At 40.7% G+C, this 13,483-nt stretch overlaps 1 protein-coding gene across 1 annotated transcript in view; it reads right to left on the bottom strand.

The window, feature by feature from the left end:
- Positions 1–411: 411 nt before the first annotated feature.
- The window catches only part of PHF24 (PHD finger protein 24), a 166,985-nt gene continuing 153,913 nt past the window's right edge, over positions 412–13,483 (bottom strand). The window contains exons 7-8 of the mRNA XM_077284935.1: positions 10,166–10,267; positions 412–4,742 (exon numbers count right to left, since the gene is read on the bottom strand). Coding sequence (XP_077141050.1) covers positions 4,646–4,742; positions 10,166–10,267 — 199 coding nt within the window. The 3' untranslated portion in view covers positions 412–4,645. The remainder of the gene's footprint in view (positions 4,743–10,165; positions 10,268–13,483) is intronic.

Raw genomic sequence — 13,483 nt, 5'->3', positions numbered from 1 at the left:
CTGGTGTTTCTTGCTCCGCTTGTTTCCCGTTTGACCTTTATACCTCACTGTCCTGATCCTCGCTAATCCCCATTTGTTTCGGCAAATTCTGTCCATTGTGCCATTGCATTCGCTCCATATTGATCACTCTAACCTTTGGGTTAGAGAATCCAAGTCGCCAAATGAGCCAAAGACAGAGAGGAAGGCAGCAAAACCATGTCTTTCTACAGGTTTTCCTAGAAAGAACTTTAAGGGTAAGGTATAGGAAGATACCTTGAATTGAGCTCCTTGGTTAATTCAGGAGAAACTCTACAAATAGGCTTTGTGTTTTGGTAATAAGTGATTAATTTATCATCCGTTTAATCGGATCCATGGATAAATGTACAATAGATGTGCATAAATCAGGAAAACAAACAGCGACAAACATCTCTGTGCTTCTCATAAGGCTGAATTATATTGTAAAATATGCAGTAGAGATTCATCTACAGAAAATCTAGTGCTGCTGACTCATTGTAACAACCCAGATACATCATGATTGCTACACATTGTACAGAAAAGCATCAGAGAATTTACATCAGTTTACAGGGAACATCTTTTTAAAGCACAGTCTGGAGGAAAATAATAAAAATAACCCTCAACAATTGTGGAGTTCATTTCTATCCTGACATACCATTGTAGGGTCAGATAGACACGTTCCAGTTTCCATTGAAAAGAACATTCTGTTACTTTGTTCTTGAAATCAATAGAAACAGGAAAATGTGTGAAAACATGGCCTACCTTTATACATCAGTGTGAGTGGGCACTGGAAATCATGGTGATGTCCTGCATCGCATCTACAATACAATATGTATGGAACAATTTGGAACACATATTTGGTTGATATTATTTATAAATGGCACCTAAAGGTGTTGATCACACAAAAATGGCATAGAACCTTGAATATAACCTTGGGGACTATGGTTACTTTCTCTGTCAAACAATATAATTTGAATGGGATGATACACCACATGTGTGCCCGCACTCCTTTACAATGGGGGCTACAAGACCCCATGGTGGGACCCTCAGTCATCAAGCAGAAATATATGTTTTGGTTCTGGAAATACCTATTTTAGAGTTAAAGGGAACCTGTCACCCCCAAAATCGAAGGTGAGCTAAGCCCTCCGGCATCAGGGGCTTATCTACAGCATTCTGTAATGCTGTAGATAAGCCCCTGATGTATTCTGAAAGATGAGAAAAATAGGTTAGATTATACTCACCTGGGCTGGCGGTCCAATCCGATGGGTGTCGCGGTCCGGTCCGGGGCCTCCCATCTTCATAGGATGATGTCCTCGTCTTGTCTTCACGCTGTGGCTCCGGCGCAGGTGTACTTTGTCTGCCCTGTTGAGGGCAGAGCAAAGTACTGTAGTGCGCAGGCGTCGGGCCTCTCTGACCTTTCCTGGCATCTGCGCACTGAAGTACTTTGCTCTGCCCTCAACAGGGAAGACAAAGTACGCCTGCGCTGGAGCTGCAGCATGAAGACAAGAGGACGTCATCGTAAGAAGAAGGGAGGCCCCGGACAAGACATCGGACCGGATTGCAGTGGGAACGCCCCTGGGTGAGTATAATCTAATCTCTTTTTCTCATCTTTCAGGATACATCGGGGGTTTATCTACAGCATTACAGAATCCTGTAGATAAGACCCTGATGCCGGTGGGCTTAGCTCAACTTCGATTTTGGGGGTGACAGGTTGCCTTTAAAGGGGTCGTCTAATTTTCAATTGCACCCCTCCTTTCCATCAATGCTTCCTGCTCAGAGGGGGCGGTGAACTCCTGAAGATTGACTATTCAGACCAGGAGTGCATTCATACTCCTTGTCTGAATGGTTTCCTGTTCAAACTGAAGGCAGCTTTGAGGAAAAAGTGTGGGGCCTCCAAATCTGGCCAGCTTTAAAGCAGTGTTTACAATATCTATAACAAAGAACATTTGAGCACTGCACTCCTTGGCTTTGAGACCATCCATCTCTGATAGACTGTAGAGGCGACCATTACCCTAGGCCAGTGTTCCCCAACTCCGGTCCTCAAGAGCCACCAACAGGTCATGTTTTTAGGATTTCCTTAGTATTACACAGGTGATACTTGCATTTGCTGGATGACCAAGAATCCTATCACCTGTGTAATACTAAGGAAATCCTAAAAACATGACCTGTTGGTGGCTCTTGAGGACCGGAGTTGGGGAACACTGCCCTAGGCAATGAGCAGTAAACTATAGAATTAAAAATTGTACCATCCTTATGTACAAGCATTTTGCAATCGTATCCATTTAGCCAATTTCTTTCCATATTTCTAAAAAAAAAAGCCTACGGTGAATGGTTGTGATCTGGTATAACCAAATACTCCCATTGTTTACGCCTGCACTTCATTTCAACGCTCTATGCTGCCCAACAGTTAACACGTGTCTGTAGCACTCAAGATGCCATCTGTCCTGAGTTTCACCCATGTTACCACCTCCTCAGGGGCAGAACAATGTCAAAACCAAATTAGCAGTTACACACAGGCAGGAGAAGTGAACACAGTTGGGGTCAACCAGGAATGCAGTTGGGTGGGTAATTCACATGCCAATTACTCTAAAGTCTCTGGTGGAAAGACCTCACTTCCAAGAGTATAAATCGTCAGAAGTTCTATGCAAATACTGGGAATACTAGGAGGAGATTTTATCTCTGAAGGTTTCAGAAGTACAAATGCAGCTCTGCAGCACAATACAGTCTGTAACTCAGTATAAGATACATGATGTAATGCATTTCCATAGTTCCATAGTTTTTTCTTTTTTTCTGTAGATTAGGCTCTACTCACACTGAGTTCATAAAGTAAAGTGTTTGAAATATATGTTGGGATATTTTTTGCCTTTTTACAACAGACGTCAATCACAGATGTAAGCAACTGCAAACGTTTATAGGCAAAACTGCAGTGTACACCAAATATTATGTTGAAAGCAGTGTAAATAGGGCCTTACTTCTATATATATATGTATATATACAGTATATAAACCATAAATTTGTGTTCTGCGGTGGACATGCGCTTTGATGTAAGTAAATGATAAATTATATCTTTACATTACGCATGTTGTAAATTAGTATTCCACTTGCTCATTCAGTGGAATGCAAATAATATAAACTAATTCAAAATATACCTTTTAATATTAGTTGAAAGGTCAGTGTCAGGCAGCTGCTGCAAAGGCCTATAAAATCTTGGGATCCATACAGTAACAGCACAAACGCACACAATGCAAATAATTTATGTCTAACATATGTCGTGAGCACATCATTTACGTGGTCACTTATTGGGGAAAGCATTGATTTATCTGATTTTGAATGATTTAAGATTTGGCATTAATCAATTCTTCCATTCTCATGGCTTAGTGCTTTTTAAATAATGTAATGGGATTTTATTTATACTTTGTACTTCTGCTCCCGATTGCAATATACAATAATAATTTGTGGTTTTTGATAAAATCAAAAGTGATAAATTATTACATAAAATGTCTAGTATAGACCCTGTAACTTTGCAGGTAGGTAAGTAAAGTCTACTGTACACACTCACAAAAACACATCCATATAGGGGCCACATATACCATGATACTGGCACCCTAATACCTAACAGTACATTCCATCATCCATCAATTTGCCTTCCAAAAGACATTTGTCTGATTGTCTCCAAATTTTGGCTTTCAATTTATATTTTTTTCTGTTGTGACATGCTTTAAAAAAAAATACTTTAACTTTTTGCCTTGCTAAGCAAAAAAATGCAAAGAACTGCGCTAAACGTTTACACAATACATTTGCCCGAATGAAATTTCTTAGAGATACACTGTCTAGAGATGAAATGTTTTTTAACAGCATTCCGTGTGGTCAGACAGAGTATTGCAAGTAGAATCTCCATTGAGAAATTGAGATTTTTTTTTATAAATTCAGGTCAGCTACATTGATTTAACCAAATGATATGCTTTAACCTACCTTTCTTATTTATGAAGGAGCTTCTCAATTTTGATATAAGCTAAGATGGTGAAGAATTATGCTATTTTTCCTATAGTTTAATTATGCAATGGCAGATAATCTTACCAAATTACTAATGGTTCAACTACATTCTTGTAATAAAACCTCTAAAGTATCTAAAAGTGTCTGAACAAACTATTGTGAACTCGAAAAACATTTTGCTGCAAGACATTACTAGTTCATAGTCAAATGGTTTCATGATTCCAAAGTTATAACCAAAGGCCATGACATAACCTTCATTGGCACATTCTTGACACCGGTCCTTAGCAAACTAGGACTTTGTGGTCTCTACGTCCTTCATCTTGGAGTAAATAAATAATTAGTGAGATACATTGGTCTTGAGGTCAAAGCTGTAGTAGGGGTGACAATGCTTCAGGGGATCCTTCAGGGTGTGGAACCAATGTCATCAGTAAGAACGTCTAAGTGGTCAATTAGTAAAAATATAAAGTCATTTGTAAAAGGGCTCATTGGGGAAGACATCTATGTATAGGGCTAATAAAACTGGAGTGTTAGCTCAGCTACAAGGTGGCATCTTCCAGTAGCCAAAAATCCATCTTTCTTCTTCCGGTGACTCATGCAGTCGGCAGTTGTCGGGGACCTGTTAGTCAATTCTGTAGACCAGAGCAGAGTTTCTGCTGGCTTAGATTGATGGCTTCAGGTGGATGGCAGAACTGTTTGGTCGTGCAGCAAGAATAAAAAGAACATTCTCCCTCAAGAAGGCATCCCAGCTCACCTGTCTGCAAGAGACATTTCAATTAACGCAAAGAGAAATTCACTGCACTATTAAAATAAAATTGTATACAGTACAGACCAAAAGTTTGGACACACTTTCTCATTTAAAGATTTTTCTGTATTTTTATGACTATGAAAATTGTAAATTCACACTGAAGGCATCAAAACTATGAATTAACACATGTGGAATTATATACTTAACAAAAAAGTGTGAAACAACTGAAATTATGTCTTATATTCTAGGTTCTTCAAAGTAGCCACCTTTTGCTTTGATGACCGCTTTGCACACTCTTGGCATTCTCTTGATGAGCTTCAAGAGGTAGTCACCAGGAATGGTCTTCCAACAATCTTGAAGGAGATCCCAGAGATGCTTAGCACTTGTTGGCCCTTTTGCCTTCACTCTGCGGTGCAGCTCACCCCAAACCATCTTGATTGGGCTCAGGTCTGGTGACTGTAGAGGCCAGGTTATCTGGCGTAGCAACCCATCAATCTCCTTCTTAGTCAAATAGCCCTTACACAGCTTGGAGGTGTGTTTGGGGTCATTGTCCTGTTGAAAAAATAAATGATGGTCCAACTAAACGCAAACCAGATGGAATAGCATGCCGCTGCAATATGCTGTGGTAGCCATGCTGGTTCAGTATGCCTTCAATTTTGAATAAATCCCCAACAATGTCACCAGCAAAGCCCCCCACACCATCACACCTCCTCCATGCTTCACGGTGGGAACCAGGCGTGTAGAGTCCATCCGTTCACCTTTTCTGCGGCGTAGCCCAAAGACACGGTGGTTGGAACCAAAGATCTCAATTTTGGACTCATCAGACCAAAGCACAGATTTCCACTGGTCTAATGTCCATTCCTTGTGTTCTTTAGCCCATACAAGTCTCTTCTGCTTGTTTCCTGTCCATAGCAGTGGCCTCCTAGCAGCTATTTTACCATGAAGGCCTGCTGCACAAAGTCTCCTCTTAACAGTTGTTGTAGAAATGTGTCTGCTGCTAGAACTCAGTGTGGCATTGACCTTGTCTCTAATCTGAGCTGCTGTTAACCTGCCATTTCTGAGGCTGGTGACTCAGATAAACATATCCTCAGAAGCAGAGGTGACTCTTGGTCTTCCTTTCCTGGGGCGGTCCTCATGTGAGCCAGTTTCTTTGTATCGCTTGATGGTTTTTGCAACTGCACTTGGGGACACTTTCAACGTTTTCCCAATTTTTCGGACTGACTGACCTTCATTTCTTAACCCCTTCATGACCTTGGGATTTTCCGTTTTTTGCTCCCCTCCTTCCCAGAGCCATAACTTTTTATTTTTCCATCAATATGGCCATGTGAGGGCTTATTTTTTGGGAAACGAGTTGTACTTTTGAACGACATCATTGGTTTATCATGTCGTGTACTAGAAAACGGGGGAAAAAATTCCAAGTGCGGTGAAATTGCAAAAAAAGTGCAATCTCACACTTGTTTTTTGTTTGGCTTTTTTACTAGGTTCACTGAATGCTAAAACTGACCTGCCATTATGATTCTCCAGGTCATTACGAGTTCATAGACACCAAACATGTCTAGGTTCTCTTTTATCTAAGTGGTGAAAAAAAATTCCAAACTTTGCTAAAAAAAAAAAATTGCGCCATTTTCCGATACCCGTAGCATCTCCATTTTTCGTGATCTGGGGTCGGGTGAGGGCTTATTTTTTGCGCTCCAAGCTGACGTTTTTATTGATACCACATTTGTGCAGATACGTTCTTTTGATCGCCCGTTATTGCATTTTAATGCATTGTCGTGGCGACCAAAAAAACGCAATTCTGGCGTTTCGAATTTTTTTCTCGCTACGCCATTTAGTGATAAGGTTAATCCTTTTTTATAAATGATAGATCGTGTGATTCTGAACGCGGTGATACTAAATATGTGTAGGTTTGATTTTTTTTTAATTGTTTTATTTTGAATGGGGCGAAAGGGGGGGTGATTTAAACTTTTATATTTCTTTTATTTTTTTCACATTTTTTTCACATTTCTTTGAGAGGCTAGAAGCTGGCACCACTCGATCGGCTCTGCTACATAGCAGCGATCATCAGATCGCTCCTATGTAGCCGAATTCCTGCATTGCTATGAGCGCCGACCACAGGACAGCAATCCGGCATCAGCAACCATAGAGGTCTCAAGGACCTCTATGGTTACTATGCAGATGTATCGCTGACCCCCGATCATGTGACGGGAGTCAGCGATGCGCTCATTTCTGGCCCGATGGCCGGAAGTGCTGGTTAAATGCCGCTGTCAGCATTTGACAGAGGCATTTAACTAGTTAATAGCAGCGGGTGGATCCCGATTCCACCTGTCTCTATTGTGGGCACATGTAAGCTGTTCAAAACTGCTGACATGTTCCGGCTTTGATGCGGGCTCACCGCCGGAGCCCACATCAAAGCAAGGGATCTGACCTCGGACGTACTATCCCGTTTGAGGACAGAAAGAGGTTACAGTAATGATGGCCACTCGTTTTTCTTTACTTAGCTGCTTTTTTTAATACAAATTCTAACAGTCTATTCAGTAGGACTATCAGCTGTGTATCCACCAGACTTCTGCATAACACAACTGATGGTCCCAACCCCATTTATAAGGCAAGAAATCCCACTTATTAAACCTGACAGGGCACACCTGTGAAGTGAAAACCATTCCCGGTGACTACCTCTTGAAGCTCATCAAGAGAATGCCAAGAGTGTGCAAAGCAGTAATCAAAGCAAAAGGTGGCTACTTTGAAGAACCTAGAATATAAGACATAATTTCAGTTGTTTCACACTTTTTTGTTAAGTATATAATTCCACATGTGTTAATTCATAGTTTTGATGCCTTCGGTGTCAATTTACAATTTTCATAGTCATGAAAATACAGAAAAATCTTTAAATGAGAAGGTGTGTCCAAACTTTTGGTCTGTAGTGTATATCTCGTTAAAGAGGTTGTTTACACATCCACTTATCATACGTCTTATTACATTACCTCATAGCTGGAGCTACATGGCAACTTTGGCCGCAACATAGGTGGCACAGCCAATGATCACGGTACACTGCTGTAACATCACAGCCTGATGCAAGTGAATGGGACACAATGTAAAGCTGCAAGCAAGTTGCCAAAATTTGGAAATAGTTCGATTTTAGGTAACTTGCTTGCTGCGGTCTCAGTACAATGCGGGTAGCAATGCGATCCTATACACTTGCATTATGCTGCAATGTAGCAACAGTGTGCAGCGATCTTTAGCAGCACAGTCTGTTTAGGGGCCAAATTTAAGGTGTAGCTCATGCTAAAGTGGAAAAGGAAAGTTGTTTTTTTCTAGAAACTGTGCCACTTTTGTCTATAAACTCTTCAAGGTGGCACAATTCAGAGAATCTGTGCAGCTCAAGAAAAGTCTTGGAGATAGGAGTAAAAAAAGCATAGCTTTCGTATACAGAAAGTCAGCTTGGGATGTTAAATGGACACTTATTGGGCATAATTTAGGTCCACAGGGGTCTCAGAACACGTTTGTCATATGAAAAAAGGTGTATAAGGGCATACTTAAATCTGTGGATGTTGGGAATTCATCTGACTGTTTTTGGTAGCGCATTCGAGAAAAATGGTGCAGCTAAAGAAAAGTCTTGGAGATAGGAGGAAAAATGGCAATGCTTTCGCATACAGTAAATCAACCTGTCAGATATTTTATGAATAGTCCATGGGCATCAGTTAGGCCCGCTGGGTTACGAGGACACATTTGCCATAAATCTACAGTCAATCTATATTTCTTCCTCTTTCTCAGCTTTGATAAAGACGTTTCTCTTTTATGTTGACAATTATCATTTTATTTTATGGTTTTATCTTGGCTGCCAAATCTAGCAATGTTCTCAGCTCAAGTTGTAATTTCCGTCAGGCAGATTTTATTAGATGTATAATTTAGGCGTAGTAAGGTCTTTAAACATTTTAGCACACGGTAATAAATTAAGGCTGAGTCGTACACTGCAACCAGACGTAGTAATTACAGTGAAAAGTAACAAAACTGGTGAAAATTAGATGTTAAATGCTATTTAATGATACTGGATCATTGGAAATAATTTATGGGAATGCAGCGGGAATTTGTTCTGTGATTTATGGGCTCCGTTGAAAGTTCTCTACAAAATCTTCCTATATAAATGACTCTAATTCACTAATTAGTTGCCGATTTTGGTGCAATTATTAATGGCACTCTGTCAGTGGGTTTTTGCTATGCAACCTGACAGCAGCACAAAGTAGGGCCAGTAACCCGGATTCCAGTGATGTGTAACTTAGTTTACTGGGTGCAACAGTTGTTATAGAATCATAGTTTTCTCTGCTGCAGATCTAGCAGAGCTCTGAATGCTGATCCCTGTATAACCCCGCCCACACCACTGATTGGCAGCTTTCTATTTAGTGTATAGGGATAGAAAGCTGGTGGGTGGGGGCGTGGTTGGACTAGGAGGCACGAGACACCTAGTCCTGCAATGATAATCTTCTGTTGATAAAACATTTCTTGTATTGAAACTACAAAACATAGTCCAGCAAGGGACACATCCCTGGAAACAGGTTCTCACCCTGTACATCATGCTGCTGTCAGATTACATAGCAGAAACTTGCGGACAGATTCCCTTTAAAGTAAATAAGGAATAGCAAGACGGATACCATTCATTAATAGATGTAAAGCAAAATGGGAACATCACTTTTTGGTAATTTGTTATCCTATGCTTTTACAATTAAATGCACAACTTAAGAAGATACAGGTAGTTTAGCCATAATGGTCTGGAGATCGTGCTGGGACTTCTTGCTGAGATAGAGGATGAAAGAGCCGACTTGTTTAGGAGCTGGACACACAGTTGTTCTCAGCAATTATTTGGCATAAAATCCATAAGAATAACTCAAAATATGTCAAGATTATGTCTAAAGAATAATAACTAACATCTGGACATGCTGCTCTACATTGTGATCTGAAAAAGGTTGTTCAAAACTTTTTTTATCCTATAACCCGCATAGAATTAGGTGCACACGATACGGGTTTGCTGTAGACATTTCAGCATCAAAGTCATGTCTCTTGGCAGGAAAAATTCAGCATAAAGTATGTTTTTTTCATGTGTTTTTGATGTGTGTTTTTTTCCATTTATTGGAATAGGTGAAAATCATTTAAAGAATTGACATGTTGCAGATCTGAAACCACTGAAAAAATAAGCCGCATGTGCATGAGATTTCAGAAATTGCTTTCACTTTTCTGGTACTGTAAAACACTGAGCTTTTTGTTGCATCAAAAATGGGCAGAATATGAAGCTTCAAAAACACAACGTGTGAACAAGCCCTAACACTACTTGTAGATCCAACTAAAATATTCCTGTATTTTTCACATAAGTCAACACTTGATGGTGGATCTCACGGTAATAAAAGCTTCTCCACCTGCCAACAGATAAAAGGCGACACTCACTTGTTCTCATCCGGGTCGGTGGCCAGCGGAACCTTTTCTTGGCTTTTTCCACTTGTGCTGCTGGCCGGGCTGCTCTCCGACATGGGTCCAACATGGCTTATACTGGAATAACGAGTAAGAACACAACATATTACAGCAGATTTGTATATAGGAATTTGGACTTTCCCATCTAAACCTCATTCATACACTGGACGATAAAGGAAGACAAGCAATGACCCACAGAGGAGGACACGGTCATCTAAACTAATATTTAGGAAAATCGACCAACTCTTAGCCACCACATATAACAAGGAATTTACCAGACCCATGTGAGGGTTCATTTAATGAGGTTTCCAATGACATACAGTCACCACACAAGCATACTGAGATGCCCAACTAAATGCCTCCATGACATTGTCACTCATATTCAGTGCCCCCATTATTTGCCTCCGTAACTAGAGTAGTGAGAGGGCTTCCCAAATGAGACCAATATCCTAAATGGACAATTAAACAACTTTCTTGTTTTCAGTCCAAGTGCGATCTGACAAAACATCGGATCGCACTCAGACCAATATTATTCAGGCTGGACAGATACCTGTCTGGGATGATTTAGTGAATCCTGCTTTGAGTATGCGGTTGGACCAGATGACCCAGGAGGTCCCTTCCAACTCTAACATTCTAGGATTCTATTCCATGGGGCCGCACACACGTCAGATTTTTTCCTGAGACCGAGCCTGTCCGAGGAACAAAATCACAGCATGTCCAATTTGCATATGATATTCAGATCACGCTCGGCCATGTAAGTCAAAGAGTGCGTGGAAACCATCGGTCTGCACGTAGATGTCATCTGGGTGCAGTACGATTTTCACAGGCTGACACAATGGAGAAGATGGAGATTTTTTATTTTCCATCTTCTCTTCATTGGAAATTGGCAAACTCAGATCAGACTGTGATTTACATAATCGGCCCGATTCGTTCAGATGAAAGAATCTACAGTCCTGTGACCCTCGCCCTAGAGTTAGCAGCAGGATGAGAAAGATGTTTGATGCTGGTCTCTAGAGCACGGACAGTGGGAAAACATCTCAAGGAGGGCAAAGAAAACAGACAATAGAAAAGAAGGAAAGCTAATGAAGTAGAAATTGCAAGATAGTTCTACTCTCTGCTAAAAACCTCAGCACCTAAGATACAAACAGACCTCACATCCATCCTATATTACTAGCAGGGATTCTCCAACAAGATAGTTAAAACTAGGATCAGGCTGCAAACTGCATATCAGGAGGACCGAAAATGAAAAAAAGGAATAAAGACAGAAACAAAATGTAATTATAGTAACTAAGAGTAACTAACAACATGCAAAAAATAATTTTTTCATATCAAAGAAGTCCTTACAGTTAAACGGAAATCTTTCAGCAGATTTTTGCTACGCTATCTGAGACCAGAATAACATAGCGCATGAGAGAGTCTGATTACAGCGAAGAATCACTTTTTTTCGCTTCTCAGATGTGAAGAAATTAGCAATCAAAGTACTTAGCACCTAATGAGCTAACATTTTTAAGTCAAGATGAGTGTTATCAGAGTTTTTACTGGAGACATGTACTTCTTCTCCCTTTATGATGCTAAATCCCCACCATAGCTTAGTGCTAATTTCTCACTATATGAGATGTATAATGGCAGCCAGCCTGATCTTCTGGTCTAACCTCCTGCATGATTGGAAAGCACAGGTAACTAACTCAATTCAGATAAGGTCTCTGTGGGGGAAGGGGAAGCACAGCTACATTTAGCAATGTCACATTACAAACACTTATTTATTTTTATTTTACTTATTTATATAGCGCCATTAATTCCACAGCGCTTTACAAACATTATTGGCACTGTCCCCATTGTGACTCACAATCTAAATTCCCTATCAGTATGTCTTTGGAATGTGAGAGGAAACCGGAAAACTTGGAGGAAACCCACACAAATACGGGGAGAACATACAAACTCCTTGCAGATGTTGTCATTGGTAAGATTTGAACCCAGGACTCCAGTGCTGCAAGGTTGCAGTGCTAATCACTGAGCCACCTTGCTTACCAGCTCTCCCCCTTTCCTTTCCACTCACAGTTCTGCTGTACTGCCCCTCCCCACACTGAGATGAGAGCTCAAAGTGTCAGTATCGCACTTAAGTCTGTTGTGCTCAACTTGTACTTGCTCTGCAGTAAGATCAGAGAAGGGTGTCAATCCATCTCACACAGTAGCCCCGAACAGGCAGGTCATTCCTTTGTGACAGAATGACAGCCAGGAACTCACTCCAGACTGATTGCAAATTGCTTGAGCACAGCAGACAATATTGTGATTACTGACACACTTCGTAATCAGGAGAGCTGATAAAAGGGTTTGTAACGTGACACAGCTAAACTCAGCTGTACTGCCCAATACTGACACATGCAGGAGGTTACACCAGGAGATCAGAGCTGTCTGTCATTATACCTCTCATACACAGAAATCTTCGCTAAGCAATGGTGACTGTGTGATCTTCTTTCCATTGCATGTTGCTGCCTGCTTATAATTGGTTAGAATCCTACATGGAGAAAAGTACACAACCCTATAACTGTCTGATAACACCCTCTTGGACTTAAACAAGTTAACCCATTGGATGCCAATATTTGTCGACTGTTCCCACAGACATCACTGAGTTCGAACAACTTTAGTCTACTACTAGGGAGGGCATTTAATTTTCCTAAAGGGCTATAAGTCGTGGTGGGCAGATAATCGGCAAAACTTTTCGTTTTAGTCATGACATCAACGCTTCAGCTAGAGATGCGAAGCTGCAGCAGAGTAACTCAAGAAACTGCCTTACTTGTTATTTTCATGCAGCAAAACCCATTGGAGATACATTTTTTTTTATTAGTGGAAACCATTTTAGACTGCAGTATAGGTATTTTCACATTATAGGTTTTTGGCTTTTAATGGTCTTGGCTGGGTTAAAACAATAAAATGGATATTACTGACTTTCCACGAGTCCAGCACTGCCACTGCTATGCTTGGTTTACCGGCTGCCATCCTGACTACAGAAAATATTACCAACTCAAACATTCATTCAGCAGCTCATGCTGTCTACATTGGCACAGATACTGAGCTCAGTGATTGGCAGCAGCGTTGAAGTGAGCTGTAGTCATGACGTCACCACTGCAGCCAATAAACAGAGAGCATAGCTGTTTCAGCAAAGTAGTGCTGGAACTGGAGAGGTTGAGCAAAATCCCAATTTTATTATTTTTTCACGATGCTGGCCATTACGTACCAGAAACCTGTAATAAGAAAATTTCCTTAAGTAAAAAATGAACTATACATTTCTTGGGC

This window comes from Ranitomeya variabilis, chromosome 1 (genome assembly GCF_051348905.1).
Source record: "Ranitomeya variabilis isolate aRanVar5 chromosome 1, aRanVar5.hap1, whole genome shotgun sequence".
In the NCBI taxonomy this organism is placed as follows: domain Eukaryota; kingdom Metazoa; phylum Chordata; class Amphibia; order Anura; family Dendrobatidae; genus Ranitomeya; species Ranitomeya variabilis.
The sequence above is the reverse complement of the archived record's forward strand: the minus strand, read 5'-3'. Positions and strand labels throughout refer to the sequence as shown.